Here is a 23,017-nt window from a genome sequence, read left to right as displayed (position 1 = left end):
AAAAAAAAAAAATGCACTTGCCTGGAGGACCTTGTACATGAAGAGCAATGATTGACACGATTGAATCCCTTATATATAATAAAGGCACATGCCAAAGGATACCATATCCTGCGTAGGATTTCTAGATTTCAGTTGTCTTTTTTATACCAAGAAGGATATTTTCTTAACATGCTTTTCCCTCGTTGCTGTTACCATAGACTAGAATTACATATTGTAGACTATGAGGAAGATTTAAAGACTCCGTCTGTACTAAGCAGCGTTCCTACGTCCACTGTTATTATTATTATTATTATTATTATTATTATTACTAGCTAAGCTAAAATCCTAGTTGAAAAAGCAAGGTGCTATAACCTCTAGGGCTCCAACAGAGAAGATAGCCTAGTGAGGAAACTAAATAAGGAAGTAAATAAAAGATCCGAGAAATAATGAACAATTAAAATAAAATATATATCTTAAAAACTGTGACAACATTAAAACAGATATTTCATATATAAACTGCAAAAAGACTCATGTCAGCCTGTTCAATTTAAAAACATTTGCAGAAAATTTTAACTTTTTAAGTTCAATCGATTCAACTACCCGGTTAGGAAGATCATTCCACAACTTGGTCACAGATGGAATAAAACTTCTAAAATAGGATCCTTCTGCTTTACCTACATTCCTCAAGTTGCAACTATGGTAGCAATGCCTTACCTGGTCACAACATATGATGCAAAATCCATAAATCAAATCTAGTCTGTCCTGAAATACTCATCTTTCAGGGAAACATGGTCGTTGTTTTAACCTATTTGTTTTTACTTTAAATACGATAGATTAATAATACCCCGGTATTAAGGGTCAAAATCCAGATGTCGGGTTAATTGGAACAGGTATGCTTATACGTTGAAGGCCTTTGTCTAGAGAAATGGATTGAGTTTCAAGTCCCACGTGTTCTAGAAACAAGGGAGTTTTTTTTTTTTTTATTCCTAGAGCATTGAGGGTTTTCATTGTCACTTATCCCATACCGGATATAATTAGTATGTATTTCATCATGTGGAAATAATGAAAGAAATTATGTTTACAAGTGGTTCAGATAAAGTAAAAAAAAAAATGTATAATGGAGGTAAAAGGCACGATTCACCTATATGTGGAATGTGTCACAGAATTAAGGCCATTGCGTCCCAGTGGTCAAGGTCAACATCATCCTCACAGGCTCAGTATATAAACCGTTATATCTACACCTTCCAGTTAGAAAACCCTTGGGCCTCGTTTATATCCTAAGAGATGAAACAGTAAATTCAAGTACAACTTACCAGTAGGAGATTAACAAAAGAACTCTGGAATGTTGGGTACAACGAGGTGTGGCCAGCCAGACATTGTGAACCAGGTTCACAATGTTGGAATGGACAAGAACTTTCAAACGTCTGGAAGTAATAGTGGTGACTGGATCAATCTGGCCACTTGAGGTAAAAAAGGGGAAGGGTGGAGATTGAATATATATATATATATATATATATATATATATATATATATATATATATATATATATATATATATATATATATATGTATATATATATATATATATATATATATATATATATATATATATATATATATATATATATATATGTGTGTGTGTGTGTGTGTGTGTATGTAGGTATGTATAGTAAAGCTCACATGAACACGTGATGCTCAGGTGAAAAATTGAAAAAAAAAAAAAAAAAAAAAAACGAAAATTAAAATGTTAAGTGAATCCTTACTAGTTTCGTCTCTGATTTCCTTTTGGAGAAAAGTTGTTAGGACTTACGATTTCAATTTTCTCTGGTTTTTTTGGCATTCTCTCTCTCTCTCTCTCTCTCTCTCTCTCTCTCTCTCTCTCTCTCTCTCTCTCTCTCTCTCTCTCTCTCTCTCTCTCTCTCTTTACACGTAGTATTAGATACACCTTACTCTGTTATGCATATCTATACAAATACTGAGCATCATGATATATATATGTATATATATATATATATATATATATATATATATATATATATATATATATATATATATATATATATATATATATATGTGTGTGTGTGTGTGTGGCTGTTAAAGCAACTTGGGAATCCCTCTAAATGAAGTCACAGTTTTGAGAGCCTAACGAAGTTATAATTATTAATGCCAAAAAAAAAAGAAAAGTTTCTTTTTACCACAAACGCATTTTAAGACCTATTGTAATTAAACATTCGTAGACTGCATAGCCAATATCCGTGGACCAATAAGCATTAGTCGTAAATACATAACCTATAGGCCTAAGCAGTCTGTTGAAAATTGCTTTTAAGATATAAGACTTTTGTATCTAAGAACTTTGATATTTGCAACACGTCAATTGATAGCGAGGTCACTTTACTGCTAAAACCTTGCCCAGTAATGACATTGCCACAGGACTTAACACGTGCAGTCAAAAGAGAAGGTATACCACCGTCCTTCAAATGAAGTTCCTAATTCAGGGCATACTTAATTGGCTGTGTGTCAGTCCTTGAAGGATTGATAACCTCATTACGTCATTGCTCCAGCTGCCTTTTAAATAAGGTATTCATTAATTTAATCCCACACCTGTTGTGTCATAAATTATCATATTTTTTTTTTTTCGTTTTTTTTTTTGCAAGTTATCGAAGTCCGTTTGATCTATTAGAACATCCGGATATATAAAAAAAAATAATATTTTCAATCTTGGATTAATGCTCAGATTTTTTATTGCTATCATAGATTGTTTTGACAACGTATTTTAACATATTTCATAGTAAGGTAATTTCCTAGTATACACTATTTGACGCATTGATGTTATCAGAGATTGTTTCAGGAAAAAAAATATATACCAAAAGAAAGAGGGGGTGATTGTTTTCAAGGCTATATCATGAGTTTTTTTTTTTTTAATCACGTTGAAATAAAAAAAATAATCTTAACGTCACACCAGGATATCATGATATGTTATGACTTGCACATTCTCTCTCTCTCTCTCTCTCTCTCTCTCTCTCTCTCTCTCTCTCTCTCTCTCTCTCTCTCTCTCTCTCTCTCTCTCTCTCTCAACCTTATCTTATGATTACTTATAGTATGCAGAGAGGATAACAACGCAGTAAATAATTTCATTGATTAGATAAGCATTACAACGAAGGCTGCCATTGATCTCTGATATATGATGGGGCACTAGTACGAGATAGAGCCAAAAAATCTCTATATATTTTGCAAGTCAATTGCTTAAGGAAAACATGACTTGAATTATTGGGTAGAAATAATTATATTTTTTAACACATTACCTTTTATTTTACTATTTATTTAATTCCGAATAATTCATGATTTGACGCAGTCCGAAATTAATTACCTTGCCGAGTACTGTTCCGCTGAGATGAGCCTAACTGATCACGTGATTGATCTTGGCCAATGAGAATTCATTTGCATCTAAACAAATCATGACGTCATAAATCAAGATGCCATCTCCATTGCTGAATAAGGTAATTGATAATCTAAAATTCCTATGATTGATTATTAATTGTAGTGATGTATGTTGAAAATTATGTATAATTTATTTTATATATATTAATTTTTTCATCACTGTTATTGAAATTCTCATAAATTGATGTTTTTCAGGCCACTTATTATTCGCTTAGGTTGGCTACTCTGACCAGTATGGGACAAACCCCCTTCTGGTGTTGATGATCATCTGTTGGTACTTCGTGGCTTCAAATCACCGGATACGTAGTCGGATGAAGTGGAATCGATCAAGATTTTCTTACCCTTTTTGGTTCCCTCGCTCATTTAGGGCCATTAAGCAACTCCGCCTATTATAATTGATGTAAGTTGGACCCCTATTTTTTTTTCTTGCCTGTGTTCTGGCCAAGGCGAACGGCTACCGTAAGTCGCCTTCGCAAACCCTGAACTTTGAGCATTTGATTACGGTATTGCAGGAGCCTTGCTTATCTTGGTTTTATCAGCTGCATATTAGGTATTTATCTAGCTTGTGAGTAACAACTTGTATGGTTAAGTTACGCTGCGGAAAGTTGGTTGGTCGGTCAGTTCGTCCCTTGAGATTAGCCAGAGCTGGGTTGCTGTGTATCGAAGGAAGATGATCGTGAGTTTTTGAAGAAGTTTATTAGGTATTATCCAATCCGTGCATCAATAGGATACATTTTAAGCTTTAGTGAAGGCCATTGCAAGCTATATACATAGCTTTATTAGCTTGTACTTGGCCGTTCTGTTATCCTCCCACCTCTCCTCATAGGCAAGACTTCGAGTAATATAAGCCAAGTTTATGTGCTTAGGTTACATTGCCCTGTAATACAGTAAAATAATAACAGTTTATGTGGTAGATTTAGGCTCCAAGTTTCTGAGGCATAGGTTAAAACCTGGTAGGATCATCTGATTAAATACTCTAATTGGTTAATATATACCTTAATTTCTAGGAAAATGCACGAACCATATATTTTTCCTACCCGCTATCTGGTTTTATGCATTTCTGACCATGATTATTGGGACAAACTACCCATTCACTAGTTTTTATACCCCCTTAATAAAGAAAATTGTGGAGGACCCCAGTGGGAAACTATTTTTTTTGGGGGGGGGTTTGGGAAAGACCAAAAACGAGTGATTTGCAGCATTAATACTGGTCAGAAATGCAAAATAACTAGTTGCAAGAATGTAAAATTCATGTAAGTGGATGAAAATTAAAATATTACAATTCTCTATGGTTCACTTAACGTCCTAATGGTTTTTGTTCACCGTGGCTTGCTTCGCTCGCAAAAAGTATAATCTCACTCCTCTGTTCTGGCAAGCGGTACAAGAATGTGCTCTGCACGCCAGCCTCATGGGTAATTTCTGGGTATTATACTTTTACATGAGCAACAATAGCTATACACTGAACTGAGAAGGTTTTCATCATAATTAAGTGCCAATATAGATTAATTTACAATAAATGAGGTGTATGTATGATAGGGGCCACCTGCATATATGATTATGGCTAGCTTAGAATACGGCAGTTTAAGGGGGGTCTAGGGGCTGCACCCCCCCCCCCCCCCCTCATTAGGTAAGTGGGTAAGGACACGGCTTGTAGGATAGGTTATGGGGGAAAGTTGAGGTTAGTTGATGTCCATTTTTAAGCCTCAAGGGAGGAACTGGCCGCTGACATACAAAGGCTCCCAATAAATTTTGAACTAGATTTTACTTCTCTCTTGGAGACGTCTTTTTGTGATAGTAATGAAGTTGAAACTAAAGGGGAGGAGGGAAAAAAATGGCTGCTGTAGAACAACATCCGTGATCTTGTGCGTAAATATTTGGAACTTTATAATTGGTTAAAAAAGCCAGGTAATGATTACATCATACAAAAAACATGACACCTTGCATAAGAGAATGCATGCATAATGCCAATAACTTTCTATCAGTCTCCCAAATGTAAACAAACAATGAAGTTAGGGTGAGAAATACTTTACAGTTTAATCGACCGATCTATAAGTTATCATTCCCATTGAATATATAGAGAAAAATGCCAAACTAGCCAGCACTCGTCCATTTCTTTTAGCGAATTCCAGTTTTTCTAGTAATTAAAGTATGATATATTAACCCTTTAAGGTTTTAGAGAAACTGGCTCTTTACATTTCATAAGGTCTCCTATGCTTAAGAGCATGGATATTATGTACATTGTTCTCACCAAATTTTGTCCAAAATGCCTACCAATGTGGCTATCGAGCTTACCACAATATGTATCGATTGCTAAAAGTGAACAAGGAAATTACAGTATGATAAATTGTTTGTGAAGCCAGCCATTGCCAAACAAAGACCATTAAGTGAATAATTAGTGTTCATTTGTTGGACCAATGCATTTAAGTGTTTAATTATCTGTTGGTGATGGCAGACATAGTTCGGAAGATTTTTCGTTTTACATGTGAGCGTAAGGGCATGAGACAAAACAATTTGCACACATATCTAGCACTATCTTACAGCAGGTCACTTTACGTAGGCTACACAGAATGCAAACCTCGCCTGGTGTATTTATGTGTTGTCATATCTGAAATTTGTACTTCTCAAGGGAAATGAACACAGCTACAACATAACCTAAGGTTCCCCACCTAGCCTAACCTAAGGTTCCCCACCTAGCCTAACCTAAGGTTCCCCACCTAGCCTAACCTAAACTAAAATGCCTGTCTACATACTCGAGTGGTTATGCCCAACCTGTGAGCCCCCTCTCCACTGTCTTTCAGGGTAGGTCATATTCCCTTGTTGGCTTCCCTTCTGAAATAGGGAGAGATCATGTGACGACTGAAACCCTACCAAAGTGCAGGCCCACCAGTCTAACCAGGAGGACACGTAAACCAAGTCTTGAGCCATGGAAGCCTCCGTAGGGGAAAAGTACTCTGGGGCCGTCCTCAGCGGCACCCTGGTTCAATGTGGTAATAGCTGACTCCACTGCTCGGGGCCCTCCACGACGACCTTCTTGCACGTAGAACCTCTTCTGCGTCCTTAGCCCCGGGAGCAGCTTCAAGGAACTTTGGCTCCTAGGGGCGTCTGCCAGGCCGGCCAAGAATTTATCTATGTGCTCCATACCAAGCTTGACGTCAGGAGCTAGGGGTAGAGCTAAGGAGGGCTTCTGTTGCACCGGATTCTCTACAAGCCTACTGAGTCCGGAGAGCCAGGTCTGTTCCGCCGCGGGCTTGGGCTCATCTAGCCGATGGTGCCGTCTTATGAGGGCCAACACTTTCTGATAGGAGGAGATGTCATCCGATGAGCACTCTCCTCCTTCTACCAGGGCCTCCGTACGAAGTATCTTCGGTGACCGTGTCACGGGCGGATCCGCAGAGGCGAAGGTATCCATCATGGGATTACCTTGCCCTGCAGGGTTTCTCGTGTCAGTGGGATTATCCCGGGCGCCCTTGGTGTTTAATGTAGTCAGCCAAGGTGCCCGCGGCTGGCGCCACGCCTTCCATCTGGTGGAGCGCCTCCCTCCGCAGGGTTGATGTAGCGGAGGCCTTCGTGGACTTGGGCGCGTCACGGGGGCTTGGTTCGACCTCCCCTGACGGGACTCTGGTCTGTAGGAGGAGAAGGAAGGGCAAGGCGGTGGAGATGAGGCTCTAGGGAGCCACCCGGAAGCGGCCGCGGCTGTGGTAACCTTAAACAGCGCGCTCCGGGGCACCGTGATGTTCACCCACTCCTTCGATCTACTCCATTTAGCCTTCTTCTTGGAGGGTCTGGACTCTTTCTTGTTTTGTCTGGAATGGGAGCGGGACTTCTTCTTTTTCCGGGACCTCTCCCGCTTCCTCTTCGTGGACTTGGTTCCGTCTTCCGATGAATCCGAGGAGGAGGAGAGGGAATCCGCCGAACCGCCTGAGACGTCCAACGCTGCAGGGGGAACTCCATGTCGAATCTCTGGTGTCGCGGGCGGGAGCGTTGACGAGGGCGCTGGGGGAGACCGAGGCACCTTCTTACGGGCGAACCAATGATCAAACTCCTCCTCTAGTCTAAAGGGTGACCTGAAGGGCGCCCTAGGGGGATCCCAAACGGCGGGGTCCGAATTAGACGAATTTTCTTTCTCAGCATCTCCCCCGGCGGCCGAAGCACCTGAAACACATACCCGTGACGCTGGGGAAGAGGTAGCACCCAACTTCCCTCACATAGGGTCTTCAGTAGAGACAGGCCCTGCGGGCACCAGGACCTCGTCTCCCGCACACACTCCCGCACCTCCCTCAGGCCCCACACATGCTTGAATCACACTAGAATCTTCCCCCACAGACAATTCAGACTCCTTGGGAAGGGCAATGGGCCGCTTCCCCGCAACGGACTTACCTCGTCCCCTACTCTGGGTAGGGGAAGATGGAAGGGAGCCTCGTTCCGACGAGGCATCTGGCGACACCAAAGAAGAAGACACGTTGGCTTTCTTGGGTGACTTCTTGGCCGTCTTCTTCTTCGTGCCATAAAGGACCCATTGGATCTCGCTCCAGGTTTCGCACTCCGAACACGTGGTGGTAGGGGAGCACACCTTGCCCCTACATGACGAACACAGCGAGTGGGGGTCAACCTCGGGCTTGGAAAGGAAAGCCCCACAAGACTTACCGGTCACAGGCCCAGGGCAACGGCGGGGATGCTCTATAACGAAACACTAACACACCAAGAGACACAGGGACACAGAGGAAAGGATAAGGATATGGACACGTGGGAACCGCATGGTAGACACAAAGGGTAAGAGAGAGCGCGGCGAGATGGTAATCACATCGCGACCAGAAACTTACTGAGGAGCACGACCTGAGCTAGCACGCTCTCCGACCCCGGGTCGCCTCAGGGCGCGTATTACTCCGCCTGAGGTTACCCCCATAGAAAACGGGAATAGGGTAAACTACACAAAATTCTGGTCTGTTTGGAAAGAGTTACCAGTAACTCCTAAGAAAGTAGTTCTAGGTAAGTATGGTAGGAAAAATACAAATTACTTCGAAATTTGTGATTTTTTCAGGCATATCTACTTATCAGTTGTCATCATAACTTGAAAGTTAATGTTTCCAACAGTTATAGACGTCAAAATTGTTCAAAACACTAATAAATACAACCAGTTACACCTTATTTTCTCCAAAGGGGGAAATGGCCATTTATTTGGAATGATTGCAACAGCGACTTCCTTTCCAAACAAGAAACACAAAAGTTTTAAAATGCCAGAGGTAGTATCTCTTTAGAAGTGATTCCCCCTCCCCCAAAAAAAGAAATTTCAAGTTTCTATATCCTAAATATTACTGTATTTTCTTCTTAAGCACTACAGTAATACCATTTCTAGAACTGCGGACGCTCCCACCAATAGCAATTGACCCAGCCGAGGTAACCGAGGGGTCGTATATAGATTTACTGTAAAATTTATGGTGACAAGTGAGGATATTACTGCTGCATGAAAAATCAAATTGCTTAGGCCCAAACTTTGAGTGTAGGCCTAGCATACTGTAGTACTTCTATTGATTGCCCTAATTTTTTCAAGAGTACAGTATAGTGCAACTACTGTATAATACTAAAGTACTGCTACACATAAAATTCATTCAAGACATTTGATATGATATGTCAGTGTGATATTACTACTGTTGTGGACAATTTGGTAAACTTGAAAAATTCACAAGAAAGTTTGATACTATTCAGTCCCTCGACTTGTCTGATGTTGATGACGCAGACTTTAATTTTCATGTCATGGAAGAAACTATTTATTATGTTAGGATACCTATTACCATCTAATTCAAAGTCAGAAGTAATAATTAAAGTCATGTTGGAGTTCAGTACATGAGTAATTGACCACTTGAAAGAAAGGCCTCAGTTACTGGGAGATGGGCTTAAGCATTTGAGAAGCTTTATACTACAGTACTTGTACAGGTTATTATTAAAAAGTGGTACAGTATACAGCTACTGTTATTTTATATATATATATATATATATATATATATATATATATATATATATATATATATATATATATATATATATATATATATATATTTATATATATATATATATATATAGATATATATATTGATGGTTTGTTTGAGATGAGTCGTCATTTCTTAATGGTTTCACCATAAACTGCTTTACTGAATACCTGCATTGTATATCTAGAGTTCTGCCCGAAAAAGTAAAAAATTCTGCTTTCATATGACAAATTGCTGATTTAATATCTTTAGTCTCGATCAGATTTGAATTTTACTAAATGTTGTATGACCATAAAATCAAAGCCAAATGCTTATGGTTCATTCAATTTATGTCTTCCACTAACTGTTTTTACTCTAGTAGCCAAATAGTGATACATTTGTTGAATTTCTCAATTGATTGGTGATCCTTCAGTGCTCTGCTCTCGGATTTTTGTGATACCTAGTGTTAAACAGCTGTTGAAATCATGTTCCTATGCAAATTCGTAGTTCTTTAGTAAGGGTATTATTGTGGCAAACGCTGGAAATGGTCGATGAAGAATTATCGAGGTTCTGCCAACCGCCACTTGGTATCTGCTGGTGGTACTGGTCTGACAGCACTCGGAGCCTTCATTCTGATTCTGGCTATTAAGCTGCACAGCCATATTCTCAATGCTTTTCAGGTGGCCTGAATACTTTGAGGGTAGGCTTGGCATACTAATACTTTTCAGTATTAGTGTGAATCAACTTAGTAAAAGACAAACTTGGGGACACTTTTTTTTGGTATCGATGTCAACTTAATTCATTGAAAGATGAATAAACCTCTGTGACGAGAGCACTTAACGATCTTGAGAACCAGACTTCTCCTATGATCCTTATGTTTGTCAGCAACATATCTCTCAACACTCACCCTCACCTGAGTGCGCTTGCTCCCCAGTATCATTTTATGACCCTGACTCCTGCGAGAGTAGAAGAAAGCGGTGTTTTGAAATCCTCTGGAGGACTTGTTTGGTGATGGCACTCTTTAGCCTTGCATGCCTCTGGGAGATTCGTAATAAGATCTCTTGGAATAGAACCCCAAGGATATATAGGAGCACTCTTCTCTGGTTTAAAAGCCACCAGTATTCTCATCTGGGCTATAGCCTGAAATACTGCTTACATCCCTTTCAGAGAAGTAGGCAGAGGGAGACAAAGTCTTTGTCATAGGAGTCAATGTTGAAGGGTGGTGAAGCATGTGATGGAGCTTCTTATCCGGAACTCAGAGAGCTTCAGCCAAAACAAGCTCAACTGGGTATCATCTACAAGGTTAGATCTTCCTGTTCCTCTTGGGGAAGCAGGGACATCTACCACCTTCGGAGCTTGCCTTCAAATCAAAGGTCGTCAGTCTTCATCAGTCTGCACTCTAAAGAGTTAACCGAAGAAGGGCTGGAGCAAGTTTCAGTAGTTGGATCTCTCCAATTTTGCACTATTATATAGTCTAGGCATGGCATACTATTATAATTGCCCTATGTACTAACTAGGCTTGACTATATGAATTCAATATTTCCTGTAGCTATGCTTGCTTATTAATAGCTTGCCATAATTTGAACTTTAAATGTTTCTGAAATCAGTAAGCTATTGAAATGTACAGTACTTATTTGTTGTTTTCACTTTTTGTTGGTCTTTGTTTCTTCATTCATTAAGTGTGGTGTACATTGTATTTATTACCTTAGTATGAAAAGTATGAGGAGATTTACTACCGATGGATGTTCATATCCAAAAGATTCTTGTTGTTGAATCATCACACTAATAGCTTCCCTGTCTGGGACTGTAATTGTTATTCATTGCTTTGTACATTTGTTGCAAGTCCTGCATAAAGAATTAGCTCATTTGATTTTTCCCTGATAGTTGCATGAGATGTATTGATGGGATATCATGTCAAGGAAATTTGGGTGACCAGTTTTCTAATCCTTTTCTTAACCTTTTCCTTAAGTAATTCTGGTATATTAAATAGCTTACATGACTTAAGCAACCTGCATGAGGTTAACAGTTAGAAGAGGGTCATTAGAGGACAAGTATTGTTTTAGTAATGCTCTAATGAGGAAAATTTGTACCACAGTTTACTTCCCATCTTACTGATTTTCACCCTTTTAATACATATTCGTAGCTTCTTAACAATGACATCTGCTATGAGGATGTGGTTTGCTTTTTGTTTTATGTTTTCTTTTTGAGCTACTTGGTATGCTAGATAGGTTATTGGGTTGTCAATCTCCAATTTCATTATATTTAATGCCTGTGCCAGCTTTCTTAGGTAATGACCTGTCATATCCTCATCAGGCATAGTGTGTTTTGCAATTTTTTTAAATATGTCTTTTATAAGTGTGAGATTTTGATTAATTCATAAGATCTGTACCATTACATATTTTTTTATATACAAGTACAGTATATATCTTTAATTTCCCAAAAGTGTATATAGTTAGATTTTGTTGGGTAAAGTGCTTTTGTGAGGACACTTTGTTTTCTCTACATTGACAACTGTGTTACTGATTTTCAGAAAATGCCTGTTGAAAAGTCCGACTCAGGGAATGCTGCAAATCAGCCGTCATGCAGTGGCCAGTCTTTGAATGGACAATCTGATTCACATTCCAAAAACAGACTGGTGACAGAAGTTAATGGTAGCAATGGTCACCAAAACTCCCATGACTGTATTCCACGTAAGTACACACAAGAGACTCCTTTATATGAGAAGGAAATAGAAAATCTTGTAGAATTATTTATATATATCAAGAATTATTTTATAGGATCACTTTTAGAGCCCATGACTTTTATTTACCACACTCGAGTCTAGTTTGCTCTAACCTCATAATCATCTTCAGAAAATTTAAAAGTTTCGTTTTAATATTTATGAGTAATTTGCATCTCGCATATGGGTGACCTAAAAGATTAAGTGTATGACTTGGTACACGTTTTATTTTTATGTTAATTTATACGATTTCATCGTTTGAACACTAAAGCCAACCTATATATAAATGTCAGTGTACATGTTTTGTGAGGAGTAAGTTTTTAATTATTTGTTGAAGAGTGACCTTACGGATCCTTTATTTCTGTGAAAACTACTTAAGCTGCAAGTAATTTTAGCAATAATTACTGGGGCTGCTTACAAGTTTTACACTTTATAACCTAATAAAAAGGAAAGTTACTTGTGAATGTTAGTTGGGGGACTAGCAATGAATTAATATATATTATGTTATCAGCAATGCCGTGGTTTGGAATGGACATCGGAGGAACCTTAACAAAACTTGTTTACTTTGAGCCTACTGATTTAAGCGAGGCTGAAGAAGAAAGTGAAGTGGAGACTGTTAAGAACATTCGAAAATATTTGAAAAGTAATTCTGCCTATGGAGATGCTGGCCATAGAGATGCACATCTTCAGGTAAGTAAAGAACAGAAAAATCTGACTTTGATGGTACTGTATTATAGTACTGTACTGTATGTAAAATGAAAAGAGATAGTAAGAAGTTTATGTGAAATTCTGATTGTATTATATATTTTTCCCACTTCACAGATGGAGAAAGTTCGTGTGGGAAACCACCTTGGAACACTGCATTTCATTCGATTTCCTACCTCCGAGATGCCACAATTTTTAGAGCTGTCCAAGAGTAAGGGGATGGCTACTTTGGCATCAACAATTTGTGCCACTGGCGGTGGAGCGTACAAATTTGAAAAAGATTTTCAACGCGTGGGTATTAATATTAACTCTCACCACTCCTGCCATCCTGCAGCGGACGGGCAACCTCCTTGTGTGGGTAGAGACAGGCCGGGGTACCACAGTAATTGGCTGGTGGCGGTGACCGTGTCTTGCAACTGCACTGGTGGTGGTCTGGTTGTGGTGATGTGCGGATGTGGTGTTCTTAGTTGTAAGGGATTGGTCTTATTAATTTTGTCATTTGATGCCAGCATCTTTCACTATTTTTTTTTTTTTTTTCAAGTTCATTTTGTGTTTGGTTTAGCTTGAATATTCTTTAACCCATCAAGTCTGAAATATGTGTTGTAGTACAAGTATATTTAATATCTAGGTAGTTTTTGACAAACATTTCTCTCACCCTTAACCCCTATTAACTGACATTTATGTTCAGATATACAGTTAACCATTTCCTAATTAAGGATTCATTAGCTAACTTATTTCAAGCTGGATAGAACTTAATTTATTATGGTTTTATGGAAATGATACAGCCATTTAACATGTAGAAAGTTGAAATTTTTTAATTTTTGGCAATAACAGAAGTGATCAAAATGCCTAATTCAGTATCCCCTTAGGCTCAGCTATGTTTTTTATATTTTTGTATTTTTCCTTCTGCTCCATTTTCTCTCATCTCTAATTTGTCATGTTCAATTGTCACTGCTTAATTGACAGACTTCTTGTCAAGCTGTAATTTTTACTTCTTAAGTGAAACCTCATTTATATGATTGGTCCCATAAGGGTCCTAAAATTAAACTTGGTGGTCTGCTTAAGATGCAAAGTAATAATAATGGTAATGAGAGGGATTCTAAGGACAAGTATTTCCTCTAGTCCAGAACATACTTTCCAGTATGAGATTGACAGGTAAGAAAAGCATTTCTGCTAGTTCTCCATATGATTAGAAGAGAAGCTGAAAGATCTTAGCGTTGTCCTTTCGTCCCCTAGGTGCTCTCTATTTTTAGTCTTTTACCATCCTGTACTTCCATTCCAGTTTCCTTTCTTTAATCTTTCTTTTTAACCTCTTGACATTTAGTTCCTAATGCAACTTTGAGGTTCCCCCCACTTGTATTTCGTTGCTGAATAGCCCCAAAGGTTATTTGATTTAGTCTAAAACAATATACGTTAAAAGTGACATTTACAGGAAGTGAGATGTTTAGACTGGTAAAGTGGATGTAATTTTATGTTGGAAATTCATAAAGGGAGAGGTTTTATTAATTTGTTTTTTGCCTTAAACCGAGACCTCTGTAAACGTAGAAAATCTCCCAGAAAATTATACTATATACAGTATTGCTCACTTCACTCTTGGAGCTAAAGAAACTGCTCAAAAGAGTAGGTCTTGCTGTACCATGACATACATTAATATTTGTAAGTCAGATTTCCCAATATGCTGAAGTTTATTTTTTATTTGTACTATAGCTAGTTAAGTAAAATGGTCAAAACTTATTACAAAAGCTATTTTGTTTGATGATAAACATTAGATATAATTATAGAGCAAAAGTAAAATGATCTGGTATCCAGGCGTGAAGAAATTTGTTCTCAAACAAATGGTGATAATGTAAGCCAAAGGCTTTATTCCAGTGCAAGCAGTGAAGATTGCAGCTAAGTGAATTCAAAGTAGGTGAAGAGATTGGCAGAGATCAAAGGGAATGGATGCAAACTGGCTGAGACTGAAGGTGTCCTGTAAAGAACATTTAGTAGTAGTAGGTCAAGTTTACATGGTTAGCAGTAGGTAGTTGCACTGTATGTCCAACACTGTTTGGTTCACCAAAATATAAATCAACATGGTTGAACTTGAGATATTTTCCATTTCTATGTATAATGTAACCGTTTCACTGGTGTTATATTTCAGGAAGTGAACTTAACACTGCACAAGTTTGATGAGCTGGATTGTCTGATACGAGGTATTGAATATATAGAGGATAACAATATGGACAGGGAATGTTATTACTTCATCAATCCTCGGAATGAAGAATCCTGCCAAAAGATCATGTATGATTTCAGTGACCCTTATCCTTTTTTGGTGAGCATCACTCCTACTTTTATGATTTTCTAGTAAAAACCAGAAATTTTACACTACAGTAATTGTAAAGATGCCTGTGGAATGTTTTTTTTTTTTAGTTATTTTAATGTATCTACCCCCATTTCAATAGCTATGTGCATTTGAAGTACAGTAAATTAGTTGTAAGACTCTTTAGAGGAGAGAAATATTATTATTATTATTATTTTGTTCCGACGTAGATTCAAACCCTCCGCTATTTATAGGGTATACTTTCGGCGCAGCTGAAAGATGAGCCATGATAATTTTAGTGAGGGATAACTACCCCATCCGCTAGTTAGCGGGTGGGGGTTGGGGTAGACTGGCTACCCTGCTCACTCACACCTCTAGGCTGAGTAACCACTTTACTTTATGGCTCGGTAGAGGATGGACATCCTGCCCTTCTCTCTCACAAAGACTTGCCTTGATTGTTTTTGTTTATTTTTTTTTCTTGTGTGTTTTCATTTATCTTTCATATATATGAGTGTATATATGTATAAATGGAAATATACGTTGTTAGATATGTGTAATTTTAATTACTGTTGACAACGTATCCGACTGCCTCCGCCGTAAGGGAGTTGTCATTGCCACCCTACCCTTCGAGGCTGCGACTGATGGTCGGCAAGTTCTCAACACTGCCATGTGTTTGTTTCATTACTGAATTAAAGTGTATAACAGTTCAGCTCCCTTTCGAGGAATTATCTTACAAGGAAGGTGACTTATTCCCCGAATAGTGTATTTTGTGCAACGGAGCATGAATTGTAGTTGATAAAAACTTCTTTTTTTCACAGGTAACAGCGACGTAGAACACGAGGCTGAGTGCTATGGCCGCCCTGTTCGTTATCCTCCGCTCCATGTGGTAGCTCGTGAGCTGCCCTCATTACGAGGTAGCATTCGCTGTCAACCTTCAACTTGATGTTCCTCCTTCGAGGGGAATCTCTCTCTCTCTCTCTCTCTCTCTCTCTCTCTCTCTCGAGTGATTTTTGTTTACTCCTATGCTTTTTTCCCTTAGAGCTGGGAGAAAGCTTTACTTAGGCTATGTCTTCTTGTGGGAGGACTTCTCTCTCGTTCGCAAGAGGGATTTTTTACGCCTACGCTTTTCTCCCATAGAGCTGGGAAAAAGCTTGCCTTACGCGATGTCCTCCTTCGGGAGGACTTCTCTCTCGTTCGCGAAAGAGTTTCTTACGCCTACGCTTTTTTCCCATAGAGCTGGGAGAAAGCTTGTCTTAGGCGATGTCCTTCTTCAGGAGGACTTCACTTTCGTTCACGAGACAGATATTATAAAGCCTATGCTTTTTTCCCATAGAGCTGGGAGAAAGCTTGTCTTTGGCTATGTCCTCCTTCAGGAGGACTTCACTCTCGTTCGCGAGAGAGATATTTTACGCCTACGCTGTATTCCCATAGAGCTGGGAGAAAGCTTGTCTTAGGCGATGTCCTTCTTCGGGAGGATTTCACTCTCGTTCGAGGGAGATATAGTTTATGCCTACGCTTTATTCCCATAGAGCTGGGAGAAAGCTTGTCTTAGGCGATCTCCTTCGGGAAAACTTGGCTCTCGTTCGCGAGAAATAAACTTGTAGGAGTTTGCTGATCCACCAGGGGCGGTGGCAGAGCTTGCTCCAAAGCAGGTTATCCTCGTTCTCGAGAGAAGACCGTCTCTGGGCATCGGCGGTCCCCCGTTACGCTTTTGGTTCTCCTTCAGGGGCGGACTGAGAGCCTTATCTTAAGCGACATTCTTCTTCGGGAGAACAAACCTCTTATGCGGAGGTGTTATCTTTGAACTTGCTGGTTCTCCTTGATCCTTCGGGGTTTCATTACGATTACCCTCTCATGACAGTAGGAGTCCTTCGGGAGCGGAGACTCCGCTCGAAACCCTCGGGTTTCAGTTACGCTGAACCTTCGGGCTCCAGTAACACTGAACCTTCGGGCTCTCGTAATGATGGTAACCTTGAGCCTTCGGGAACTTGTGCAATCAATCACGTTGACCTTTCGGGGTCTCGTGACAGAGGAACCTCGGTTCCTCGTTATGCTGATCCTTAGGGATCTCGTAACATTAGTTACACTGACCCCTTGGGTTCTCGTAACTTTAGTCACTCGGACACTTCGGTGTTTGGTAATAGGGAAACCGGTTTCCCGTTATGCTGACCCTTCGGGGTCTCGTGACATCAGTTAGGCTGAACCCTTGGGCTCTCGTAACTTTAGTCACTCTGACACAGTGCTTTGTGACAGGGAAACTTTTGTTTTTCATTACGCTGACCCTTCTGGGTCTCGTAACATTAATTACGTTGAACCCTTGGGCTCTCGTAACTTTAGTCACTGACACTTCGGTGTTTTGTGACAGGGAAACTTTGGTTTCTCATTACGCTGACCCTTCAGGGTCTCATAACCTTAGTTCCGCCGAACCCTTGGGATCTCGTAACTTTAGTCACTCCGACACTTCGGTGTTTAGTGACAGGGAAATTTCGGTTTCTTGTTGCGCTGACCCTTTGAGGTCGCGCAACACAGGCTATGTTAGGCCTATGGTCTCTCGTGCCCTTAATCACGCTGATCCTTCGTGGTCTCGTGACAGAGAAACTTCCGTTTCTCGTTTGCGCTGATCCTTCGGGGTCTCACAACGCAGTTCACGCTGAACCATTGGGTTCTCGTGATCATAGCCATACTTATATGACAGAGTTTGCAGGCTCTCGTTGTGTTGACGTTCGCGCTCACGCAACACAGGCTATCATGAAGGTAGTGGTGAGTACTCTCGCGCGCAAATTGGCGCTCACGACGGATGTGGGGCACACGATCGGATTGGAGTGCACGATTATATTGACGCACCCGCATGAACAACGAGGCGCACGCAATCAGTTGAAGTGTGCGAACAACTCTTATGCCAGAGTTTTTCGGACTCTCGTTGCGCGAAGTGTTCACGAGTGCACAAGAGGTTTACTCTCATGACAGAGTTTTCAAACTCTTGTCCCGTAAATTGTTCGCGCGCGCCCATCGTCATCAAGAGTTTTACTCTGATGACAGAGGGATGCCTGCTGCCTAAGGGTTTACTAATCTCTACAGGTAACTATGACACATTTCCTTTGGGTCCTGGTCACGTAACATGATTCCTGAAAATTCCATCAAGAATCAGCGACAGAGTTCCTACAGGTTCTCGGCACAACATCCCTTAAAGTCGTGTGAAAGGAATTCACAAATAGATTCTGAACCCCTAGGTTCTTATCCGAGTCTATCCGTTTCCGCGATCCAGAGATCCAGAGTTTTCTGAATACTCTATGGTCGGAACCCCCCCCCCCCCCCTCTAGGGGATGGGTCTTCCAAAGGTGTGACTTGATGTGTCACTACACTCCCAGCTGATTACTATATCAGCTAGTCTGGTTTCGCCAGCATCGATCCTTTCGTTTTCGAACGAACCACCGTCATCTTTCCTCCACCTTCCCACTTCGACTGGTTTGGTTAGCAGATGGAAATGAGCGGGGAATGAAAAATTCTTTACATTGCAGTTCATTTCCCCTGGCAGGCCTTGCCTGACTTAGACGGTAGTTTTCTCACTATCGAGAAAACTTTCGATGGAAACCCCTTTGGGTAAGTGGTTGATGGCAATTATGTCTGGCCTTCTTGAAACCTACCCCCACATATGAGACTTCACCCTTTTTCGGGAGACTCGTTCCTGAGAAGTTTTTACAAAACTTCAATGGTTGTAGTTAAAACTTCATAAAGGCCGTAAGCCTTCCCGGAGCATGCACTCAAGCCAAGACAAAATTGCAAGGTTATTGTCTTAAATATTGTTCAACCATTTGATGGAGGCACCCTCCCCTGTCATTGTACCCTGGGTATAACGACTTGCTTTTTTACACGAAAGGCTTCCGAGACTTTTTATTTTATCCTTACAGGGTTATTGTTTCGAACAATTAGTCCCGAAGGAACATTGTTAGCTGACGTTAAAGACCGATAGCAACAGCGTGAGCATCTTTTCATTACGTTTACGAACGTTTCAAACCCCGCCCACAGGGAAACAGATATCCGTTTCTGTGTAATGAACACTGGCTAGCCCCTCACATAAAGAGGAGGGGTAAACCAAAGGGGAAATGATCACCTCTATAACTGTATATTTTGTTTGAGAACATGTTCGCTCTCATTCAAGAAAATATTACAGTTAGTCAACGATCAAAATTCTTTCAGCAATAATGTTGATATTCGTCGCACATATATTATTCCCGTAACCGGATTTGTTGCAAATGTTTCCTGGAGGCAGAGAATACGCATGCGCTAGCGCAAATGGACAAGTACATATATGCGTGAAAGCGATCTTTCTGCCAATAAGGGCTATATACATCTTCCAATTAGAACTCTATTCTATTAAGTTGTATATTTATATCCCTTACTGAAACCAGGTTATTCAGTATATTACTTGGCTACTTTCCTGTAACCAGACATGCAGCATTTACGTTCTGCCTCTTTATAATCATTTTTTCCTTTCCCCCGATCGGAAGTCTCAGTCTCTTATAAAGGCTTTGGCTGGAAACTTCTCATAAGCATATCTATTCCCTAGCAGGGAACATTTAATATAAATGCTAGTTTACCGATCGGAGACGGAGAAGTACGAACGTTTTTTATCCTGAGAAGGAGAAACCTCTGTTACAAACGTTTCCAATGTTCTCCAACTGGGTTCTGGACACGACTTTTAAGTCGAACTACGCATGTATGCTTGTCATGCGCACAGTTCAGTGTTACTACTCCGTAGTGGACTTATGCTCTTTTCCCACCCAACTATAGATTGAAGATACGTCTCAATTCCCTCTTGGGTTTGGTTGGATGCGTTTGGTGATTACCGTACAGTGCCTTGTCCGGAAAGGGATCTTTATCGAGTTTCACTATTATAACATAGGCTGTACTGATTAACTGGTTTACCGTTTGGTATCGGTCTTATTCGGCCAACCACACTGGATTAGTGGTAGTTAGAGGGAGAACAGGTTGTTTCCCTTCGTTGCAAGAAAGTGCAATTAGTTACACGTCTTGACATCATCTCGGTATGTGTTTATTGGTATGCACTCCCCCCCCCTCACCGCTGGACAATCCGCGAATGATGGGTGGCAGACGAGAGCTTCTACAAAGAGGTCTGTCTTCTCGTCGTCTTCCCTCTGTGTCTGATGCTCTCTTTAATGCATCAAAAGAGAGAGAGAGGTGTGGGGTGGGCATATGCCACACCATTCCATTCTTGTCCGTTGGCCCGATTCAGAAAGGTACCAGCATTCACCTCATAGAGAACCATCTAGCAGTATGAAGCCTCAGATGGACAGAGGACAACTAGTTGCCCCCATCTGCTCGCGTCATTCCTGGTATAGGAATGTGCTTGCAAAACCACCCAGATAGTGTGCTCCTAGTGTCTTGGAATCATCTTTTATTCAACAAAGTCTTAACTTTGTGGGGTCCCCGACTGAGGTTATGGTCGCAACGGCCCTGATCTTTAGGCTCCCACTCGACTGGTCCCCAGGCCCTTACACAAGATGTATTCCAAGATCGGTGGGGTGGCCTAGAGTTTTTTCCCCCCATTCGGACTGGTGAAAAAGTCCTCAGCCAAGTCAGGATAAGCAAGATCTTATTAATGACTCCAATAGCTTCGCTATGGCATCCCGCAGAATAGTTCCCAGACCTTCTATAGCCCCTGTTGGAACTCCAATAGCTTTGCTATGGCAACCTGCAGAATGGTTCGCGGACCTTCTACAGCTCCTGATGGAGTTCCGAGGGATCTACCTCCACGGCACGATCTTCCAAGCAGCCACATGCTAACACTTTCCTAAGCCGTAGCTTTGCTTCGACTTCTTGCCTGGGACGATCCTACACCACCCCTCTCAGAGAGGCCTTTTGCAACAAGTTACAGAAAAGATGTCTAGGCACCTCAGACACTTTTCAGCGTCGGTTTTCCAGGCCAAGTGTTCGGTCCTTTGTGACTGATGTCGTGGAAGGGGATTCTCTCCCATCAATGCCTTTACATATACAAGTGTGAGATAACTTGTCCCCCCTTGGACACTTCTTTTGTTCCCAACTACACCACAGCCCGATATGCTGAACATGCTATGAGCAAATCCAAACTTAGGTTTGTGCATATCATCAGACAGGTTTTGTGACTGCGGTCTCATAGCAGAGATCAGCTGTTGATTTTACACAAGCATTTAAACTGTTAAGGAATGAGAATATACAATAAAAATGAAATTTTCAAAGCGACACTGAATCTAGTGCAGGTAATCCCCCCTTAACTTTGGGGTTAGAAGCCACAAACCCTTCGGTAGGCAAAATTGTCATTAAATGATCTACCCTTATAATCGATATCTTGAGCAAATAATTTCCTATTCTCATAATGTCAACAATCATTAGCAGCTAGGTCTGAAAAGATCATATCTTATTTAAAGGATATCATATTATTATGTGTGCTTATATGTTTCCTTGAGAAGTGGTAATTGAATACTACGTTAGAAATCCCACTATTTCAGGTATGATTCACGTTGGCAGTCTCCTGTACCAAATACTTTGAAGCATAGTCACATTTGTGTACATATTAACAAATTTTGTTACACATTTAAACAAAGCAATGCAGGGGTAATTTGGTTCCTACATGGCATACAAACCCTCATCCTTTAATTAGGGAGATTGTTTTGTAGCGAGTTGGAATCGGTTGTTTAAATTGGATAACGAGCGGTAATCCAACTGGCAAGGGTGCGGGGTGAAAAGTCAACACCCTTTCTAGTCGGGAATGTCTCACTTTTGTTTCAACCCATCTTAAGTACTGATGTACAAACAGTTCCTGACAAAGCTGATATTTTTTTTTTTTTTTCAGGAAGTGAATGGTCGTTAGGATGGAATGGAAGCAAGAATGTTTTGTTTGCCTGGGAGAAGAGTGGATTATACAACTGATTTATGGCTAAATCAACTGTGGATCCACAATCCTTTTTTGTCTCTTGTAGGATGCATGTCTGTTTGCAGGTATCACTATGATCCGAGGGAGTTCGTGGCCTCCAGTGCAATGGTAGACATATGCCCATAAGTGTAAGAAGCAAGCAAGGCGTTCTTCGGAATTGGACTGAATAATACCCAAAAAGACTCTAGGTAAGTTTGGTGCCTCGGTTGTTTCCTCGGGGTGCGTGACTGCCTCTTACGCCTTTGGATCGGTCTCTAGAGAATACGTTGCAGGGATTAGATCTCAGATCAATGTTGGCTGGCTTTTCAGGTTTTTCTTGTGTGTGGGAAACTCCTAGTGTTGGCCACTCCCCTACGGAGGCTGAAGTCCCTCCGTGACTTTGCAAACGGCTGACAACGAGTTTGACCCAAGGAAACCTTGAGCTTCCTTAAGTCTTTCTTGTACGACCTCATCTTCAGTAGCCCCTCTTCATTTAAGTGTCTTCAGTGTCCCTGGTGATGCCATTGGTGAAGTGCAGTGGGGTTTCCCAAGTATCAGAAAGTCTAGTGATTCATCCCCTAAGAGATGCATCTGTTGTTAAGTCTGGTAAGGAGCCCGAATAGAGAGCCATGGCCCCTTCTTTGGGCCTTAAGGATAAAGGGAAGACGAGTGTTGCCCGTCCTCAATGTTACTCTGTTCCCTGATCCAGTACCAGTGATTACTATCCCTTCTATGTCCATCGTCCTGATCCTTGTGTGTCGTGGTGTTTGAGGCCTGTTTCTACTTTCTTAGTGTCAGTGGTTGTGCTTCTGTCTCTGCAATGTGTGTGCCTTCCCCCTCCCCTGTGACGGTGCATCCCAGTGTTGTAGCTCCTGTTGTAGAGTAACCCACGGGGTTTCTTCTCTCGTGGGAAGATTGTCGTCGACAGTCGTTCAGACTTTGACCACTCTGCTTGCAGAGTGAGGAAGAGGAAGAAGCATGCACGCTGTTCTTCTTCATTTTCCT

The 23,017-nt window shown here is 40.8% G+C and overlaps 1 protein-coding gene across 4 annotated transcripts in view; it reads left to right on the top strand.

The window, feature by feature from the left end:
• The first annotated feature begins 3,635 nt into the window (after positions 1-3,635).
• fbl (pantothenate kinase 3 fbl) overlaps positions 3,636-23,017 on the top strand; it is a 53,212-nt gene continuing 33,830 nt past the window's right edge. The window contains exons 1-5 of one of the 4 annotated variants that reach the window (XM_068362206.1): positions 3,636-3,816; positions 11,910-12,069; positions 12,610-12,788; positions 12,921-13,157; positions 14,944-15,114. In XM_068362206.1, coding sequence (XP_068218307.1) covers positions 11,913-12,069; positions 12,610-12,788; positions 12,921-13,157; positions 14,944-15,114 — 744 coding nt within the window. In that variant the 5' untranslated portion in view covers positions 3,636-3,816; positions 11,910-11,912. Of the gene's footprint in view, positions 3,817-3,944; positions 4,093-11,909; positions 12,070-12,609; positions 12,789-12,920; positions 13,158-14,943; positions 15,115-23,017 lie in introns of those variants that run through there. The other 3 variants (XM_068362207.1, XM_068362208.1, XM_068362205.1) reach the window with 3 other exon arrangements.

Source organism: Palaemon carinicauda, chromosome 38, assembly GCF_036898095.1.
Source record: "Palaemon carinicauda isolate YSFRI2023 chromosome 38, ASM3689809v2, whole genome shotgun sequence".
In the NCBI taxonomy this organism is placed as follows: Eukaryota; Metazoa; Arthropoda; class Malacostraca; order Decapoda; family Palaemonidae; genus Palaemon; species Palaemon carinicauda.
This window is presented reverse-complemented; position numbering and strand designations above follow the sequence as displayed.